Here is a 22,386-nt window from a genome sequence, read left to right on the forward strand (position 1 = left end):
ATGTAATTAGATTTCTTTACAGATTTACCAGTGTCACAAGGAAAATAAAAAATCTTGGTAGTCACAGACTTTCTCCAAGATGACCTACTCCATTGCTCCTACAGGCCTCCTCTTTATACATGAAATGACATACATGCTGGCCCAGGAAGTGGTCCATATTCACAGATTGCCTTATATAATATCAGAATGAGGTTCCAAGTTCAGAAACATAGAAAAATGATGGTAAATAAAGGGATTGGTAGCATTCCAGGTGCTTTGCTTAAAGTTAACCAGATAGTTAACCAGATATTTAGCCCTATCCAGTAATCTTTATCTGGTTAAGTGTGGTGGAAAAATACCTGTTCTAAAGTTGACCCATCAAAGTTATCCAAGTATATAATGGTATATTGAGACAATCAGACTTAACTGGCTACATTTATGGATATTTGACCAATATCTTACCTGGTTATCTTTAACCAGATATCTGCTGCTTGCCATTTAAAAAAATATATGACCATAAATTGTACAATATTTGATCTCCAAAATTCTTTAGCAACTTCAGTCACAATAAATGTGATGTCACCTTTTCTTTTCATGTAGAGTATGCAATCGTGGGCAGTCTGGTTGAGCCTTTTCTGTCACTGATCAGCAGTGGTAACTACATGCTTCTTCTGGATTCTAAGTCATTCCCTGCAGATGTCTCCACACACTTCTCTCGAGATGGCACTTTCAACGTCTCTCCCGAGGTGAAACTCGGATGCAAGAAGGGATTCCGAAAAAGTTCAAATATACAGACAGTTATTGGCAAGCCTGGAGGATGTGGTATGTGTCTTTTATCCCTTATCCTTTTGCAGAAATAAGCCTAGAAACATGATTTCTTAGTTTTTGGAGCCATTGGTTTGTGTTGGCATGAGCAGGAATGCTAATGAGATTTCTACATATCTACCTTTACAATTTTTACTATAAGGGCAATTCTATAACTGTCTGCCTGCATTTACATGCCACCTGATCATGTAAAAGAATTAGGGCTGCACATTAAATGCATTAATAACATGATTAGAGTATTAAAATTTTAAACACAGTTAACACATTCCTCTCTCTCCTCATCCCCGTATCCAGCTTTGCCCTGTCTTGTCTCCCTGTCCTGGCTCTCCCCCACCAGCTGGGTTACTCATTTTAGATGGTCTGGAGCACCTATGCCAATCCCCTGCTTCTCTCTTCACCGTGGCTGTGGCAGACTGAGGCAACTGCAAGCAAAAGGCTGGTGCCCGGATGTTCCCCTCTGCATGCTGCCACACTGGCTCTTCTGAACCCAGAAACAGGAACTTACATGTGTAATTTCCTGTTTCTGGGTCCAACAGAGCCAGCAACTTGTAGATGCAAGTGAAATGCCCCTTATCCAGCGCTTCCTCAGGGAGAATAATCCGAATCATAGTTACCTGATGCTAGGGTACACCTTGGGGTCAGCACCCAAAAAAGAGATCCAGGTGTTGTTGTAGACAATATGCTGAAATCTTTTGCCTATTGTGCAGCAGTGGACAAAAATGCAAACAGGATGCTAGGAATTATTAGGAAAGGGATGGTAAATAAGACCAAGAATACTATAATGCTTCTGTATTGCTCAATGGTGTGTCCTCACCTTGAGTATTGCATTCAGTTCTGGTCGCCGTATCTCAAAAAAGATATAGCGGAATTAGAAAGGTTCAAAGAAGAGCGATCAAAATGATAAAGGGGATGGAATTCCTCCCTTAAGAGGAAAGGCTAAAGAGCTTAGGGCTCTTCTGTTTGGAAAAAAAGATGGCTGATGGAAGATATGACTGAGATCTACAAAATCTTGTGGTGTAGAACGAGTAGAAATAAATTGATTTTTTACTCATTCCAAAAGTACAAAGATTAGGGGACACTTGAGGAAGATACATGGAGATACTTTTAAAACAAATAGGAGGAAATATTTTTTCACTCAACGAATAGTTAAGCTCTGGAACTCCTTGCTGGAAGATGTAGTAACAGCGGTTAGCGTATTTGGGTTTTAAAAAGGTTTGGACAATTTCCTGGAGAAAAAGTCTATAGTCTGCTATTGAGACAGATTTGGGGAAGCTACCGCTTGCCCTGGGATTAGTAGCATGGAATGTTTCCAGTATTTGGGTTTCTGCCAGGTACTTGTGACCTGGATTGGCACTGTTGGAAGCAGTATACTGGATTAGATGGACCATTTGTCTGACCCAGTATGGCTATTCTTATGTTCTAGGATATGGGGGGGGGGGGGGGGAGGGTGAGGAGAGATGGAGCAGTACAGACTATGAGGGTTGAGGAGAGATAAAACAGTACAGACTATGGGGAGGGGAAAAGATGGGGCAATGGAGGTTATAGGGGAGACAAGGCAATTATAAATGGTTGGGGCTGGGAGAGAAAGAGAGGTGGGGTAATGAGGGATGATGATTTTGTTTTTGTGGTAGTAGGGAGAGGAGGAGAGACTGAGTGATGGTTGTGGGTGGGACTGAGAGATGGGGCAATGTCGGATGGTGATGTTGTATGAGAGGGAAGAGATGGGGGATGATCAATAGTGGGGAGAAAGACAGAGAGGTGATTTTGGATGGTGAGAGAAAAAAGAGGGAGATGGGTAGATGGTGGATGATGGAGAGTGTAGCAATATTGGATGGTTGGGGAAAGAGGGAGAGAAAGAGGTGATGCTTGATGGCAGGGGAAGAGTGAGATGTGGAAATGGTTGATGGAAGAAAGAGAAAAAAATACACAAGGGAGATGTTGGACATCAACAGAGGGTAGAAGAAGGGAAGAGTAGGGAAATGCACATAGATGGCAAGGAATGGAAGAGAAGAGAGAAGGGAAGAGATGCCATCCATGAATGGAGGGAAAGGGAAGAACTGGAAGCTAGATAGATTTGAGAAGGAGGCAGAAAAAATGGAATAAAGTTGGACGTGAAAGATGAATATATGGTAGGGAGTGAAGAAGAAAGGAGGAGAGAAAAGAAATAGTGAATGGATACGAGGCCCTGGAAACAGAGTTCAGAGCACGAAGATAAGGAATCAGAACCAGAGGCAGGGAACAAGATGATTAGAAAAATAAAATTACCAGACAACGAAGGTAAGAAAAATGACTTTATTTTCTGTTTAGTAAGTGAAACATGTCAGTTCTGAGAATTTACTTCTGCTGTCTATATTTTGCACTGAATAGGAGGAATTGTGAGGGGTGGGGGATGCTTTATGCGCTTATTCGTGCGATTAAAAATTTTGATTGATGTGCAGCCCTGAAAAGAATGAATTACCAGCACTTTTACGGCTAAGCGTACACTTGCATGTGTAAGTGGCAGCAAAACGACTAAACACTATTCTGTAAATGTATGGTAAATGTAAGTGGCATGGGAGGGGGGGAATTCTATAAATGTTGCTCAAAAATGAGTGCCAAAAATAGGAGGCAGTAAGGGCTCTGGCAGTAAATGGCCATGCACCAAATTTGTAAGTAGCACACGGCCATTTACTGCCTCTATTGGGAAAATGTCCTTTTACCCACTGTGGTAAAAGGTGGCCTCGGTGTCTGGCAATCCCACATGCCAATGCCACTGTGGGCCACCTTTTACCATCTCTTGATAAAAGGGCCTCTTGGTTTGCTAGCATGCCTTAGATATTCAGCACACACTAAATCAATATAAAGAATATCAGCCTTTGAATTGTGTGCTAAGAAAATTAGTCCATGTTAAGAAGTTCAAATGTATATTGAAAAATGTTTAATAAAACAAATCTGTGAAATGAACTGGTTCTGAAAATTGGGAGAAAAGCCAAAATGAATGAAAAACGAACTGAAAAGTGTCCTGTGTACGATCATAGGGGCCCTTTTTACTAGCAGGAAATGGTATGCACTGGGGATGGCCCTATGAGGAGTGGCCTAGTGGTTAGAGCACTGGTCTTGCAATCCAGAGGTGGCCAGTTCAAATCCCACTGCTGCTCCTTGTGATCTTGGGCAAGTCACTTGCCCTCCATTGCCTCAGATATAAACTTAGATTGTAAGCTCTCTTGGGACAGAGAATATTCAGAGTACCTGAATGTAACTCCCCTTGAGCTACTACTGAAAAGGTGTGAGCAAAATCTAAATAAATAATAATTTTTATTGCTCTACTAGCACTGTACACATTATATGCAGGTATTTTCTCTATCCCTAGAGGGCTCACAATCTAACAGTGTCTTTTACTTAGGCATGCTGGCATTTTTAGCGAGTGTGAAAAATAGGCATGCGCTAAACGCTAAAGACACCAATGTATTCCTATGGTGTCTTTAGCGTTTAGCGCACAACCTATTTTAATGCAAGCTAAAAACACCAGCGTGCCTTAGTAAAAGACCCCCTAAGTTTTTTGTACCTGGGGCAATGAAGGGTTAAGTGACTTGCCCAAGGTCACAAGGAGATGCAGTGGAAATTAAACCCAGGTTGCCAGGATCAAGGCCCGCTGCACTAACTATTAGGCTACTCCTCCATTCCACGTTGGGCTGGCGGTAGTTCTGGGTTACCGAGTGACAACCCTTTAGTAAAAAGGTCCCATAGTGCTTATCTATTGTGAAGTTTTATGGAGTTCAGAAAAGGTTGCTTTATTTTTCCAAGAATATTATCATTTATTCAAGTTTCTGCTCTTTGAGTTCTTGGGGAAGACTGTTTATTTATATATGACAATAAGCTGTTCTAGCTGCAGTTTATTAGTAGATGGATTTCTTTCTAGTCATGCAATTCCTGTACTTCTTAGTCAGGCTTTTCCTTTGGTCATCCTTTGTATCATGGCTTATTCCCAAAAGCATGGGGTTTTTATCTGTCTGGAACTGGCTGATCCTTTCTTGGCAGAGACCATGTGTTGATTGACCTTTATCTGATCTTTCTTTTTTTTTTTTAAGAAATGCGTTCAGCATACTTGTTTCATATGGTATTCATTTACAGTGGCCTTTATTCTGCAGTGTTCTCTGAGTTGAATATCTGAAGCTATTTGGAGTCATGGCATTTTCAGTTGTGCCGCTAAATAGATATTTTGGCTGATCTGGTGTGTATTTAGCTCTGTCCTGAAGAAATTTATTCTTTTCTATGAATAATTTTTTGCATACATCTGAACTTTACTGAATACATATTCCATTCTGTTTGTGACAGGATGACTTTTATTTGAAACAGGAAGGATGTCATGCAAATATTAATTGTATAGTAGATTTGTGTTAAAGCTATTTTCATGTAAGGAGTAGGTGGCCACCAGTCAATAAAACTGTGCAGTACTGGAGGCTGAGTGGTATTCCTTAGAGATAATAGAGTTGCGATGTAGGAAATCCATGTTACATTTTCTCTTAGGTTTCCACGGCTGGCATCATGATTGTTGCAGTTGTCTCATTTGAGTGCACGATGACTGAAATGTCGTAAACATACAATTAAACACGAATAATAAAATGCATTAAAAGGCCCATTTTAGATAGATTGTAGAAATCAGAATTGAGATGTCCAGGTCCGAACATGTCAAATTCTGGTAGTATTTTAGAAAAGGATCTGCTGACATAGAATCTGTTGTAAAATGCATGCTGGAAAGGCTGTGTATGTACCAGTTACATGTGCCAGGAGCATCATTCTTACAAATATGAATGTAGATAACATTAATAGAGGAATCACAGCTATGTAGATATTTGTATCAACCCATACACATGCATATAGGTATTTCAAATCCTAGTTGTCTATCTACCAACACATAGATGTTTGTGGGCCATATTGGAATCATGCACGTCTATATAAAGCCATTTGAGGACAGAACCCACAAGCGATCAGCAGAATCTATTTAAAGGAACACAAAACAAATTGGAGGATTAAGAAGACAACTTCTCAAATTTGTCCTGTGGTGGACTGCCAAAAATAAGCACTGTTCTGAAACCTAGATGTGTTGGGAAGCAACTATATATCCTGAAATTGATCTCTTTAATTCAATTCAAATAAATTCTTGTATACTGTTAATATCTCCTTTCCAGGGTTCAGTGTGGTTTACATTCTAGGTGAGACAAAAGCAAATAGTGTTAGTGTGAAGTCTGAGAAACATTAGAGACCATTAGATTATTGCATGAGACTAAAAACATTAAGGAAAGGATAATGGATGATACTAGGAGGTAGAAGTCATGATGGATTGTTATGAAGCATTATTTGGGAAGAGAAAGGTTTTTAGCCTCTTCCTGAAGTTGAGGTAGCTGTTTTCTGTTCTGATGGGAATAGATAGAGAGTTCCATATTTTGACTCCAAGAACGGGGAATTAGAGAGCTGAAAATCTTCTGATTTCAAATTGTCTTTTGGTGATGCTAGCATCAGTTGTTGTTTCAGTCTATCATGGTCAGACCATTTTCTAATTAAATTTTTTCTAAGTGACCTCCTGAAACAGACGGCACTTCCTAGAGACAAAAAAAAAGGCTGACCATTGAGAATTTCCTAGAGGCCTTGGACTATCCACATGTGGATGAAAAGACAACTACAGTGTCAGAACAGGGTGACATTTGGAATACACACTTAGCCAAGACCTTAGAGAAAACAGCACCACTAAAAAAGGTCTTATGCCCCACTCACAAACGCTCACCTTGGTTTTCTCCAGAACTTCGGATCCTTAAATGTGAAGGACGGAAACTGGAAAGGAGATGGCATAAATCTTGCCTAGATGAAGACAGGTTAAACTGTAGGAAGCACACCAAGTCTTAACAGCTAAACTGTAGGAAGCATGCCAAGCCTTAACAGCAACCAAAATAACAATATTTCTCTCAATGCATTGCAGAGGCTACCAATTCAACCAAGTAGTTGTTCTGTATAGTAAACAGCCTACTGAAACTCCCCCAACAGAACCAGCCTGCCCAATATAAACTGAACTGCACTGATTTTGCTGCATTCTTTGCCAACAAAGGAGTGGCCTAGTGGTTAGGGTGGTGGACTTTGGTCCTGAGGAACTGAGTTCGATTCCCAGCACAGGCAGCTCCTTGTGACTCTGGGCAAGTCACTTAACCCTCCATTGCCCCATGTAAGCCGCATTGAGCCTGCCATGAGTGGGAAAGCGCAGGGTACAAATGTAACAACAAAAAAAACCAAAAACAAAATTAAAAGTTTCTGCCAGGATTTACAGGCAATCCCACCCAGTCTCCATTAGTTAACCAGGAATGCACAAACTCACCCCCTCCTGACAGAGACAGATGAGACACTTTTAACCCAATGACAGAGGAGAGCCTTGACAAATTCTAAGAGACCTTCGACCAACTACCTGCTTCCTTGACCCATGCCCATCAAAGATAGTTCTACATCTATGCGGATGATGTGCAGCTACTCTTACCCATTGAACCTGACTTACCTACAGCCTTGAATAAACTGATTACCTGTCTAATATCAATTCAAGAATAGGCTAAACACAACAAACTTTGCCTGAATCCAAGGAAAACCAAGCTTCTCTGAGTCCTGGGCGGTAATTCAATTTTTTACTTGCATCCGATACATGTGGCAGAAAATATTTTTTATATTCTACCGCATGGTGCTAACCGGCAGTGTACAAGTGCTGACGATTACCACCTGGTTAATGCGTGAGACTTTACCGCTAAGTCAATGGGTGGCGTTAAGGTCTCAGGCCCAAAATGGACGTGTGCCAATTTTTATTTTGCCGCATATCCATTTTCGGCCCCCCACAAAAAGGCCTTTTTTGCAGGAGTTCTGAAAAATGGACCTGCGCGTGTCCAATACACGCGCCTACAACAGCACAGGCAATTTTTTGGCACACCTTAGTAAAAGGACCCCTAAGTTGGGTCAACATCATGGACTGTTGATATGCTTTTATGGTTAAAGTAGATTGTCTCATATCAGCATATTTTCTAATAAGTTTTCAAGTTTACTTACTACTCTACATGCTGATTTTATTTTTTTGTTTCCATAAATTGTTTATTATTTATTGTATATCCACTTGCTAAACCACCCTTGAAACTATATGTCAGAGTGGTTTACAATCATTTGAAATCAAACGGAAAAGGACTCCATCAAATTAAAAGAATAGTATTTAAAAATATATTTTTTAAAAAATTACCAAAACAATAAAATATAAAAACTGCAGTCACCAATTAAGTTTGAGAATACAAGTGAAAATAGATATGTTTTTAATCAGTACTTAGAGTACTGGAATGAGAATGGACTATATATGAAAGGATTGGATATTTTGCATGCCTTCTGGTGAGACCTGTGATAGTTACATTAAAGAAAGGAGCACCACTTTGGGTCTGCAGTGATTAAATATGCTTCCTGATATTTAGCTGTGGCAGTCAGCATTTGTTTTAAACACCATAGTCAAGTTACACTCAAAGATTAGGAACTTAAGCATTGTTATACTGGGACAGACAGACCGATGGCCCATCGAGCCCAGTATCCTGTTTCCAGTAGTGGCCAATCCAGGTGAAACGTACCTGGCACGATCCCAAAAGAGTAAAACAGATTTTATGATTTTATGCTGCTTATCCTAGAAATAAGCAGTGGATTTTCCCAAGTCCATCTTAATATTAGCTTATGGACTTTTTTTTTAGGAAATTATCCAAACCTTTTTTAAACCCTGCTAAGCTGTTTTTTTTCACATTCTCTGGCAATGAATTCCAGAATTTAATTGCACGTTGATTGAAGAAATATTTTCTATGATTTGTTTTAAATTTACTACTTAGTAGCTTCATTGTATGCCCCTGAGTCCTTGTATTTTGAAAAGAGCACTATTATTTGGATAGTCGCTGGGAGATTCCAGATAATGGCAGTAATAAGTGTCATTACCCAGAGACCCAGTCAAATAGCTCTTCTGCTATCTGGATACTGGTGCTGAATATTGCCAGACTTTGGGTAACTCCAGCTCTGCCCAGGCTCCATATCTGGACCGCCCTTGCTATCCAGATAGTGCAGGAGTAGTCTCCATGGATTTTCAGCAGCATTATTCAGATAAAGCACTTAAATTGCCTCAGTTAACAGTTCTAGTTGGTGTAGCAGCCCCTGAATATTGGGGCTATGGATTGCTGCAGTGGCAAGAAGAACCGGACTTGGGGATGATCATATGTGATGATCTTAATATGGTCAAACAGGTAGAAAAGGCAACGGTGAAAGCCAGAAGAATGTTTGGGTTCACGGGGAGTGGAATGGCAAGTAGGAAAAAGGAGGTGATAATGCCTCTGTATAAAACTCTGGTGAGACCTCATGTTATGGGCTCATTTTCAAAAGAGAAGGACGCCCATCTTTTGACATAAATCAGAAGATGGACGCCCTTCTCACAGGATCATCCAAATAGGTATAATTGAAAGCCGATTTTGGACGTCCCCAACTGCTTTCCATTGCGGGGATGGCCAAAGTTCAAGGGGGTGTATCGGAGTCATAGCAAAGGCGGGACTTGGGCGTACCTAACACTTGGACGTCCTAATTAGATTGTAAGCTCTGTCAAGCAGGGACTGTCTCTTCATGTTCAAGTGTACAGCGCTGCGTACGTCTAGTAGTGCTTTAGAAATGATAACCACTGGAGAGAATCAGGGATGACCTTCCGTTGCTCCCCCAGTGGTCACTAACCCCCTCCCACCATCAAAAAATGTCTTTCAAAATATTTTGTGCCAGCCTCTATGCCAGCCTCAGATGTCATACTCAGCTCCATCACAGCAGTATATAGGTCCCTGGAGCAGTTTTAGTGGGTGCAGTGCACTTCAGGCAGGCGGACCCAGGCCCATACCCCCCTACCTGTTACGTTTCTGGAGGAAACAGCAAGCCCTCCAAAACCCACCACAAACCCACTGTACCCACATCTAGCTGCCCCCTTCATTCGTAAGGGCTATGTTAGTGGTGTACAGTTGTGGGTAGTGGGTTTTGGGGGGCTCAGCACACAAGGTAAGGGAGCTATGTTCCTGGGAGCATTTTATGAAGTCCACTGCAGTGCCTAGGGTGCCTGGTTGGTGTCCTGGCATGTCAGGGGGATCAGTTCACTACAAATGCTGTCTCATCCCATGACCAAATGGCTTGCATTTGGTCATTTCTGACATGGACGTCCTTGGTTTCGATTATCGGTGAAAATCAGAAACAACCAAGTCTAGGGACGACCAAATCTAGGGACTACCAAATTTCAGGATTTGGACATCCCTGACTGTATTATCGAAATGAAAGATGGACGTTCATCTTGTTTCGAAAATACGGGTTTCCCCATTCCTGGATCGGTATGTTTTGCGAGGACGTCCTCATCAAAACTTGGACGTCCCTTTCGAAAATGCCCCTCTTAGCGTGCTATGTACAATCCTAGACACACACTTTTAAAAAGATATAATCAAGATGGAATCAGTCCAGAAGGTGGCTACTAAAATGGCAGTGGTCTTTACCTTAAAGTATATGGGTTCAGACTTAAAGATCTTTATATATATACTATGGAAGAAAGATGGGAGAGGGTAAATATGATAGAGACATTGAGCTACCTCCATGGTATAAATACACAGGAGATAGGCCTCTTTCAATTTTGGAATGAGGAGGCATAAAATGAAAGTGAAAAGGGGATAGGGATAATCTAAGGAAATATTCTTTACGAGAAATGGTGGTGGATGAGTGAATTAGCCTCTCAGTATAGATGAAGACTATATTTGAATTCAAGAAAATATGAGACAAGCACAGAATATCTCTAAGGGAGAGGAAGGGATACTAGAGCTTAATAGTTGGTATGGATAGGCAGCCTGGATAATGCCATATGATCGATATGTTTCTAGGATAATATACAATCCATCGTCGTCAGTGCTGCTGCTACATAGTTCTTTGGAAATGAGTAGGTCAGTCATGTTTTCACTACACAGTTTTGAATAACTGGAAAGCATTCTTAAGATTTTTTCTATTTATTTTAGAACTGAACTGCTGGCCATTATCTATTGCGTCATTTCTGTTATTTTGTATACACCATATATATAATACGTTAAGATTCGAGTGAATGGTAGAAAATCATAATTATTGTCTTTCACCAATTTTTACAGTTGGTTGCCCACCAGGGAGTTACTTTCAGAATGAAGAGTGTACTCCATGTCCTCTCGGCTCCTATCAAGATCACAAAGGAAGCATGGCCTGTATCAAATGTCCCACAGGGAAAACTACGATTTCTACTGGAGCGTTTAGAGAAACTCATTGTAAGTACTGTGTTTTGGGCTTGAGGGGAAGTGTATTCATAAGGAGAACACTGAGCTAGCATCGTTCCTGTAGAATGGCATTCAAAAACATGTACCGAGGTCATGGAAACATTTTCCTCATATTGATAAATTGCATTGGCTATCGGTAAATGAATGTATTATGTTTAACATACAAAAGACAAAGAGGGATAAAGAGTACACCAACCAACAGAACAACAACAACAACAAAAAGCACATAAGTGCAGGTATACACAGGGGTGGTGCTCATGCTTATTTGGATAATACTGTAAGTTACATGTACCTCTACTGCTTTTAGGGGCCGTTTTACTAAGTGGGGCAATCCGGAACTACCGCCGCCCCAACATGGGCACCGGCGGGAGTTTCACCATCAGCGTGCGGCATTTCCAGTACTAGCAGAAATATTCAAAAATTATTTCAACAGGGTGTTTCCTGGTGGTAATCAGGCAGCACCATCCGCTACCTGGTTACCATTGAGTTAGTGCGGGAGCCCTTACCGCCACCTCAGTGGGTGGCGGTAAGTGCTCCCCCCAGATGGCCATGTGGTAAGAGCAATCCTACTGCATGACCATGTCTTTTTTTGACCTTTTTAACCGCTGTGGTACATAGGGCCTCAGCATGGGGTGAAAATGGCCCCTGCCACTAGCACAGGGCCCTTTTTACTGCAGCTTAGTAAAAAGGCCTCTTAGACACACGCAGTTAAGGTAGCTCTCTGGCTGAGGTAATTGCGGGTGCATAAATGGTAGGCACATTGGGCAAGATTCAGTAAATGATGCCAAAAACGAAGGCACCGGGAGAAATGCGCACTCTGTGCTACTCTATAAAGGGCCCTGTGGGCTCAGCACTCTTTATAAAATAGTGCTTACCGCATATTCCAGCACCCAACTTTGGGATCAAGGATTTACACCAGCTGAAACCTGGTGTAAATCCTGGCATGCAACTGGACACTGAACCCCGGATTCTATATATCGTGCCTAGTATTCCACCCTGAAATCTAAGCGTATTCCATAACAAAGCGTGCAACTTAATTGGCTTAATAAGCCAATCAGCATTTTTAACAGCACTTAACAAGCAATAATGAGCATTAATTGTCAATACTTAGTATTTACACGCATAACTCGTTAAATGTATTCTGTAATGATCTGTGCTTGTCCATGGGTAGGGAAATGGACATTTTGTGGGCGTTCCCAAATTTACGTGCATTGTTATACAATATGGCCCAGTCCGCATAAATCTATGAACAGGGATTTACACCACATTTTTGTTGGTGTAAATAGAGTCGCATAGTTGTAGGTGCTCGGATATCAACTTAGCGTATTCTATATACCATGCCAAAATCTTGTAGAATACGCTTAGGTGGAAATGTTTTCTGCGTGGATTTTTTAAGCATCATATATACAATCTGGCTCTGAGCCCCCAAATTCTAGAACATTGCGGGTAATTTTTTGAAACAAACCTGACCTGCCCTTTTCCCTCCCATAGCCATGCCCTCTTTTGGCTAAATATCTTTATAGAATCGTGCACAACCAGATCCACGTGCAAATCCAAATTAGAGTCAGTTAACAATAATTGATTGTTAGCGCACTAACTAATTTATTTGCATGCAGCTCTCAGGATTGGTGCAGTTTTGTAAGTCCTAAGAAACAGACGGGCAGGCAATCTACAATATCCATGATGGGCAGCAGATCGGTGATGCAAAAAGGTCCAGATTTATTCCCAACATAAAGGCATAAATATGTTAATAATTAAAAGCCTGGCACATCCATGTTTTGCCCTTTCCAAGGGCTGCATCAGGGGCTATAAAAACTGTTGATAGATACATAGAAAAACATATTAGTATAAATCATAAAAACTCAATCACTACTAAAATAAATGAGAAATCACAACTTTAGCCAAAGAACACATATATACGAGTATAAAATTAAAAGCCCAAATCATAATAACAACTACACAAACCATACATACAAGTAAGAGGAGGTGAAATAAAAAATGCACATACCTAAAAGGTTTAAGGCAGAAGTATAACCCACTGGTAAAATGCAAAGAGCAAGAAATAAAAATCATTATTAAAGGCACTTAAATCAATCCCCTTTCAATATATAAACTCCTTGCTAGATTATAGGCAAGGAGAATAGATCAGCTCTACCTTTACTCATTAATGCATGATAAATCTACCGTATCTATCCTAATACTTGCTTAGGGGCCCTTTTAGTAAGCCGCGTAAGCGTGTACGCGCGCCCAACGTGTGCCAAAATGGAGCTACTGCATGGCTACCGCATGGCTCTTGCGTTAATTTCATTTTTGGTGCGCATCCGATATGGCATGGCTGAAAAAGAATTTTTACTTTCTGCTGCGCGTATCGGATACGCGCCAAGTGGCATTTGGCACGCGTAGGTCATTTCCGCCCAGTTACCATGTGAGACTTTACCGCTAGGTCAGTGGTTGGCAGTAAGGTCTCAGACCCAAAATGGACACGTGACAATTTTCATTTTGTCGCATGTCCATTTTTTTGGCAAAAATTTTAAAAAAGCCTTTTTTACAGGTGCGCTGAAAAATGATTCTACGCGAGCCCAAAGCCCGCACCTACACTACCGCAGGCCATTTTTCAGTGCACCTTAGTAAAAGGACCCCTTAAAGAGCTGTTAATGTTAGAGTTATACATCATGGCTGGACTAACTTCAAACCTATGTAAAAAGCCATATTAGTAAATTTACTTAATATACAAAGGCATGATACCTCACTAAAGAACTGTGGCTATTAATAAATCACTCCAGCCAATAAAAAAATCGTTTTTCTTAATGAGAGCATAACACACATACCTCAAGTCCAAACATTAGCAATTTGTGGTGAATCTGCCTCAGCTGTGCTGATATTTGCTCTAAAAGCTGCCGGTGTGTTGTCATAGAACACAACATGCTTTAATTAGCCAACAAACCTCTCCTAAAGACACAATAAAAATGTTGAAAAATTGAATATAAAATTAAAATGGCATAATGCCTCACTCAGAAACTGCACTTAGAACACTTAACATACTTTGGGACACTACACTGTCCCAGTGCTCTAAAACTGCAGATTTTTTTTTTTTAAGCCTCAAAATTCAAAACTGATGGCAGATTCTGAGAGGGCATGCTTGAATTAGTAAAATCACACTATTTTCATAATTTTAAGGCCATAATTAATGCCCAAAGTCGCTAAAAATGCAGCCCATGGCTGAGACCACAGCCCAACTGTTTGTTCTGGTTTTCATGCCTTTTTCAATAGGTGATGATGGGTGTTACTAAGACAACTGCATGCCCACTAAGGGACAATGAGACTCATAAATAGGGAACTGAGGCCACTGATATGTGCTGCAGCATGGAAAAGGAGAGGTCAAAAACGTCTCATCATATGCTCCTTTTCGCCCAGTTTGCCCCTGTGTGGCATCTGTCACAATATTTGCTCAAGTTCTGAATAGCTAGTAATTTTATTCACTAAGCTGCTCAGATAGATTCTGCCTGGGACTGTTTTGTGGCCTTAAAATGTGTGAATTGACACCATAACTACTAAACTGAGTCAGCTTTTGACTTGTATTATGAGACGCAATTTCCAGCAAGGGGGTGGGTTGGTGGGTGTACTTTTGGACCTGTGGACTTTCAGGCTAATTTTCAGAGGGAAATTCTACTGGTAATTTTCCTTTGAAAATTCTCTTCTGCAAGTTCCATATATACACGAGTATCTAGTGACTTTGAACTGCTGGAACTGCAGGCAGGGTCCACATGGGAAAGTTTGCATAAAGATTTGAAAACTGAGGGCTTGTATGTGCTTCCCCTCCCCCTGCCCCACAGGAATCCTCCTTTTTCCTTTGGCTAAACCTAACCTCCCCATTTTTGCACCCTAATGTTGTGTTTTCTTGTCCCAGGTCTCACAGAGTGCCAGATGAATAACAGGGGTTTGCAGTGTGATGAAAATGGTCAGTATTATCCTTCCCAGCAAGACAGCAGCAGTAAGAAGTATTTCTGTGTGGATGGACTAGGAGAAAGACTGGATTGGACTGAAACGGATAGGAAACTCACCAGTTTCCAATGTCAGCGTATGTATTGTTCTACCTGCAAATTATGTGTCATTTTTAAACTAACCACACATACCTTACTCTTCCTGCCTGTGAGAGGGTATACAGAACACTGCCCCTCACCCTTAAAAATAGTCCCTCAGATAGCCTAAACTACCTTAAAACCATTAGTTCCACCCAGGAAGGAAGTGAGACGGGAATTGTGGCGTCAGAACCAGGAAGTATAAAAGGCAGGGCCAGAATGGGGTTAAAGAGGCCCAGGAAGGAAGAACTAAAGCCCTAGCATATGTCTTCACAACCTATGTCTAGTGACCGGGACCTGGCTGAGGTAAGCCAACTTTTGGATTTGAAACTTGTAAGCCTTGTTCTGAGGTCTGGCTAGAGCCAGACCTGGAAGCTCAGAGAGAGAGAGGGGACTTACAGGCTGTGTTTGAGGCATGACATTCAATAGCCACAGACTGTGTTTTGGGCCCTGTCAACCGCAGGCCCAGGTTGAGATTCTGTTATTTGAGCTAAAGAGACTTTTCATCTTTCATTCCTGGCCCTGTGACGTAACAGGCCTCTGGTTTCTGTTAATAAAGCACTTGTTTTCATTTTTACACCTCTGTTCAGCAGTGTTATTATGCAGGCCTATCCTCAACCCTTGCTTGCAATATCACACTACCCTAACCCCATTCCGCCACCCTTTCGGTGTGGGTATTGTACAATGTGTTTACTTTTAGGCACATGAAGGGCAATTCCATAAGTGCTCACAAGTGTGTGTCCATTTGTGTGCATAAGTGCATAGAAAAGGGGGAAAGTGAATGGGATTTGATATACTGCCTTTCTGTGGTACAATCACAGCAGTTTATATATCATATACGGGTATTTATGTTGTATCTGGTGCAGTGGAGGGTTAAGTGACTTGCCCAGAGTTCCAAAGAGCTGCAGTGGGAATTGAACCCGATTCTCCTGCTTCTCAGTGCTATTCTATAAGGGCGTGTGTAAGTGCTATTGCACACAACTGCAAGGGGGGAGGTGTACGCATAGGTGGGACATTCATACTGTAAGGTACGTGTGCTATGCTGCATTTGGGGCACCTGCAAACACACCAGCTCTGTGGCTGGTGCGATTGCGGCTGCCTAAATGTTAGACATGGTGATACTGGGTTATACCACATTCTATAATGAAATCTGGGCACTTAGATGTCGTTAGAAAATAGGCTCTCACCATGTGGCATGAGGTGCCTAAAAGGTGGGCAGATGCCCACTTATAAAATTGCCATCATACATGAGGGTAAAATTTCAAAATCCATTTTTGCATGGGTAAACAAATTTACCCATTAATAGCTTATGAATATTTCTCCCTCATCTATCTATCTATCTATCTATCTATCTATCTATCTATCTATCTATCTATCTATCTATCTATCTATCTATCTATTTGTTACACTTGTATCCATTGTAAGATAGTGAATCAATAATGGAAAAGGAAGAGGACCTCAGACTGGTGATATCTTAATCAATGAGATTGCATAGATCTGGTCACCATGATTTAATCATAGGTCCTCTACCAACCTCCTCCCTAGGTGTTCACTCATACACTGTTAGTGCATATATTCAATACATGAAACAGCCATAGTGCAAAACATTGTTACAAAACTCAGCTACTTAGCTTGTTGTGGCTTAGAACAAGGGCCTCCCCAACGGTCCTGTTTCGCCAAATGGGGCTTCATCAGGGGAAGGACGCCCCGCAACACCAAGCTATGGCAAGATCCCAGCTAGCAATCAATACAGCAAAACTGTTTTTTCCCCATTGTTTTGTGTTATATTTGTATCCCACATTTTCCCACTTTTTTGCAGGCTCAATATGGCTTACATAGTACCGTAGATAACAAATACAAGGTGATGTTGTGGTCGAATAAGGTTCATGAGTTTCAGACGCAATGGGGCCGCAAAGGGGATAGAAGAGAGGAAGGGTTATAACGTGTCCATAACGAGTTGTGGTGTGGCTGCGTTGCAGAGTTCAGGCACTTAGGTTGGGTCAGTAGGATATGCCTTTTTAAACAGGTAGGTTTTTAGTGATTTCCTGAAGCTCAGATGGTCGTAGGTTGTTTTCACGGCCTTTGGCAGTGCATTCCATAGTTGCGTGCTTATATAGGAGAAGCTGGATACATAAGTTGTTTTGTATTTGAGTCCTTTGCAGTCCTATCTATCTATCTATCTATCTATCTATCTATCTATCTATCTATCTATCTATCTATCTATCTATCTATCTATCTATCTATCTATCTATCTATCTATCTATCTATCTATCTATCTATCTATCTATCGTGCCCTTATACACACAAAGTAGTAGACAGAGTGGAAAGGTGTGCTTCCCTCCCCAACTGATTCTCAGCACCTGCAAGAAGGACTGCCTTATACAAAAGAAGAGCTGTGATCAGCTGGTGTTGGGTGTGTATTTTTGCCTGTAGAGCTCATAGGAAAAGCTGCCTGAATAAATAAATGTTGGTTTGCCCCACTTTTCTGGGAAGAGATTGACAGAGGGGCACTTCTCTGACAGCCGAGGGGCTCAATTGTAACATCACCTTTGGAAGGCTCCCTCTGCGGTGGGGGGGGGGGGGGGACGAGCCTGCAAATAGGTGGGGGAATGTGGGATGTGGGATACAAATGCAATAAATAATAATAATAGTGAACTGTCTATTCTTTTCAAACCTCACTGTAAACCAGCGGTTCTCAACCAGTATGACATGACACACTAGTGTGTCGCAAGCACCTGGTTGGTGTGTTGTAGAGCCGGCCAGCAGAAACAACAGCGGTTGGGAGAGGAGAGCGCAGGCAGCAGGAAACAGCCCAGCAGAGGAGATGTGGCTACACTAACTCTAACGCCATGCTCATTCCCGGGTTGTGTAGGCAGCAAACCGTGCTTACAGGCTTTCACTTCCGCTGGAAGCGGTTGTGACAATGCAACTCCAAGAATATCTCAATCTGTATGAATTTTTGGACCATTTTCATTCTGGGCACCGATCTTTATATAGTATTGAAATGGTGCTTTTGGCTCTTCTATCTAATTTGCATAGCTACTTGGATAAATGAATAGAGGTGCTGGTTATACAGTAGGACTTATCTGCCACTTTTGATTTAGTGAATCATTATTCGTTCATGTACAGGTTGAAGAAAATAGGTATTGGAGGAACAGTGCTAAGATGATTTGAAAGCTTTTTGAAAAAGAGGCATATGCGAGTCTGCTGGCAGGGTTCATTATCCAACTCATGGCACATGACACAGGGAGTGCCACAAGGTTCCCCTTTTTCATCTATTCTTTTTAATCTGTACGTGAGCTAGTTAGGTTACTTGTTTCGGAGGAGAGAAATTGTCTTTTTCTCTTACACAGATGATATAGGTTTGGTTTTTCCTGTTGTGTCTGATTTATCAGCTGTGAAAGCTTTGATGAACGATGTTTTTATGGAGATATTTGTCTGGATATCTAATCATTCTCTGAAAATCAACCTCAGTAAGACAAATGTCTTATGGGTAAAAGCTAATCAAGATGATTGATCATTGGGAGTGGTGCAATTGATTCTGATGTCACTACAAAATAATGAAATAAAGCTACTAGGGGTTTGGTTAGATGCAGGTTTGACTATGGAGACTCATATTGCAATCTTGGTTCAAAAGACTTATTTTAAACTTAAATTGTTACGTAGATTAAAATATTTTCTGGGTTGTCAACATTTTTGAATTGTTATTCAAGCAGTGATTCTTTCTTTGGGTTACTGCAGTGTTTGCCTGATGGGTCTCCTGGTCAAACAGTTGCAAAGAGTGTAGTCCCTTCAAAATGTGGCTGCTAAGCTGATCTTGGGAGGGTGAAAATCTGATCACGTGACCCTGTTTTTGTCCAAATTACATTGGTTGCCTATGTGTGTGAGAATAGAATTTAAAGTATTAACTTTTATTTTTAAGATAACCTGGGCACAATCCGTACATTATCTGAATTCTATGATACCGATTTATCAGCCCTTTCGATGTCTGCAGTCCTCACAAGAGCTTTTGTTAGGGGACATGGAGATGCTAGACTATAGCAGCTTAAATGCATGGAACCTGGGGAAAGGAAGAAGCTACATGGATTGTCCAGACCTCCAGCACAAATGAAGAAGCTGGACAAAGATTTGATAGAAGATATCAATAAGCTTGGTATGAAAGAGGAGGTGCTATTGCTGGGAGATTTCAACTTGCCTGGTGTAGATTGGAATGCCCCGTTGGCAGAATTGGAGAGAAGTATAGAGATTGTGGATGTCTGTCAAAGTGCCTTGCTCAGACTAGAACCCAGGAGGGAAGGGTCGACTCTGGATTGAGTGTTTCCAATGTCCAGGAGGGTGACCACTTAGGCAATGGTGACCATCAAACAATGTGGTTTGATATAAGAGCAAAAGTGGAGTATAGATGCACAAAACTCAAAGCACAAGATTTCAGACATACTGATTTTGGTAAAATGGGGGAACACCTGAAAAAGGAGCTGATGGCATGGGTAGGCCTAGGTGAAGTGGAAGCGCAGTGGTCCAAGCTGAAAGAAGTTTTAAATATGGCAAAAACACATAATTAAAATTTTAAAGGTATATTAAAAACAAGAAGCCGGCAAAAGAATCAGTTGGGACGCTAGATGACCGAGGGATAAAAGGGGCACTCAGGGAAGACAAAGCCATAGTGGAGAGATTAAATGATTTCTTTGCTTCAGTCTTCACCTAGAAAGATTTGAGAGATACTGGTGCCAGAAATGGTATTCAAAGCTGACAAGTCAGAGAAACTGAATGAAATCTCTATAAACCTGGAGGATGTAATAGTGCAATTTGACAAATTGAAGAGTAGCAAATCTCCCAAACCGGATGGTATTCATCCCAGAGTACTGATAGAATTGAAAAATGAACTTGCAAAACTATTGTTAGTAATATGTAATTTATCTTTAAAATCAAACATGGTTCCGGAAGATTGGAGGGTGGCCAATGTAACACTGGTTCTAGAGGAGATCCGTGAAATTATAGACTGGCTAGCCTGAAATCGGTGCCAGGCAAAATGGCAGCAACTATTATAAAGATCAAAATTACAGAGCATATTTAAAAGCATGGATTAATGAGACAAAGCCAACATGGATTTAGTGAAATCTTGCGTCACCAATCTATTACATTTCTTTGAATGGGTGAACAAACATGTGAATAAAGGTGAGCCGGTCAATATTGTGTATCTGGATTTTCAAAAAGTGCTTGACAAAGTACCTCATGAAAGACTCCAGAAGAAATGGGAAAGTCATGGAATTGGAGGTAGTGTCCTGTTGTGGATTAAAAACTGATTAAACGTTTTTAGAGAGTAGGGTTAAATGGTCAGTATTCTCAATGGAGAAGGGTAGTTAGTGGGGTTCCCCAGGGGTCTGTGCTGGGAACGCTGCTTTTTAACATTTTAACATTTATAAATGACATAGAGATGGGAGTAACTAGCGAGGTAATTAAATTTGCTGATGACACAAAGTTATTCAAAGTTGTTAAATCGCAAGATGATTGTGAAAAATTACAAGAGGTCCTTATGAGACTCAACGTGTAATTAAACTCTGGAATTTGTTGCCAGAGAATGTGGTAAAGGCGGTTAGCTTAGTGGAGTTTTAAAAAGGTTTGGACTGCTTCCTAAAGGAAAAGTCCATAGACCATTATTAGATGGACTTGGGGAAAATCCACTATTTCTGTGTTCTAGCTTGAGACCTATCCACTGGAATGGTGATGGGCCAAGCTACACAGCTCAAACCAGCTGATGGCCTTATAGCAGAGAACCTGCAAGAGCAGGACTGCTTGGTGAGTCTTAATGAAACCTGGTACAACTTTCAAATTGAGTGTAACACTTAAGATGAGGAAATTAATGACAAAAATGGTAAAAAGTTTGGTTCTTAAGATGGAGATTGTCTTTGTAAAATGGCTCCCAGTATCACAAGATATAAAGACACAGATCTCTCTCTTAGGATTAAGCAAGAGGTTTTAAAAGTGTTGAAACTGGCACTATGAAGCAATCTTTGAGAGGAGGGGCAGGTGGGCACCTGATCTGCGGACAAGTGTGACTCAGAGATGAAGCAAGATTAGAAAAAAAAAGTCCCTTTCCATAGACTTGTATGGGGACCAGATTGTATATAAGGAGGGTGCATCAGAGCCCTCGTTGGAACGAATCCCCAACGCATCTTAGGGAGCAGGGCTCTGGCCGGTTGGACCCAGAATCTGTCCACTGAATGTACCAGAATAAAGCCTTATTTCGGTAAGAATAAAAAGACTATTTCTGTACTAAACTATTCCTGTCTTTATTTCAATTTATTCTCTATCTTCCATCTGGTTTACAAAATAACACACACACATAAGTAAGATTTCTCACTGAAACAGTTTTATAGATATTGTATAGATTTTATGTGGGAACATAAATGGCCAAAGATTCACTTAGATCCAAGTAGACAGAAAGCTGTGGTCATGGGAATTAGATTTGAACTGCGCCTTCTGATGCCTCCCCAGCGCCGATACCCATGGGAAGGGGTGTCACTGGAATTCAGGGAGGCGGTTAAAAAGATCTTAGAAGAACAAGCCCTCTGTACACCTCCGTGTGGAAGGGTCCTGCGGGGGTCTAGAGAGGGGTAGATAAAAACAAGTATAAAATGTTTTTTACTTTTTTGGGATCTTGCCGGGTATTTGTGACCTGGATTGGCCACTGTTGGAAACAGGATGGTGGGCTCGATGGACCTTTGGTCTTTCCCAGTATGTCAATACTTATGTACTTATGCACCTGCTGGACAAACTAGAGAAGTGCACTTCAAGATTTAATAAAGGCAGTTTTACAGGCTTAAAACATTGTTCTGTCACACTGTCCAAGCAGCCAGACTCTGGAAAGACATTGCTGGAACATTCTCTCCTTCACAATCATACCTCATGTTCCGAAAAAAAAGATTAAACTCTCTTATTTAGGAAATATGTATTATAATCAGATTTTTACAACCCTTTAAGATGTTTGTAAACCGTTTAGAACTGAATAGGTGTTAGTGGGATATAAGCCCAAATGTAATACTGTGTGAAGTTATTTCAGCTCTCATGGCAGAGGATTCTGACATTGTTGTGAATGGCTCTGGCTGGCAACAGATTACCTCTTCCTCACAGAAAGAACAATTTTATCAAAAGCACCTGCTGATCCAGTGCTGCAT

General features: G+C 41.1%; 1 protein-coding gene across 1 annotated transcript in view; it reads left to right on the forward strand.

The window, feature by feature from the left end:
• The window catches only part of TG (thyroglobulin), a 429,523-nt gene that overhangs the window by 113,877 nt on the left and 293,260 nt on the right, over positions 1-22,386 (forward strand). Inside the window, 3 exon segments of the mRNA XM_030189954.1 lie at positions 580-801; positions 10,974-11,123; positions 15,040-15,210. Of these exon segments, the coding sequence (XP_030045814.1) occupies positions 580-801; positions 10,974-11,123; positions 15,040-15,210 (543 nt within the window).

This window comes from Microcaecilia unicolor, chromosome 1 (genome assembly GCF_901765095.1).
Source record: "Microcaecilia unicolor chromosome 1, aMicUni1.1, whole genome shotgun sequence".
NCBI lineage: Eukaryota > Metazoa > Chordata > Amphibia > Gymnophiona > Siphonopidae > Microcaecilia > Microcaecilia unicolor.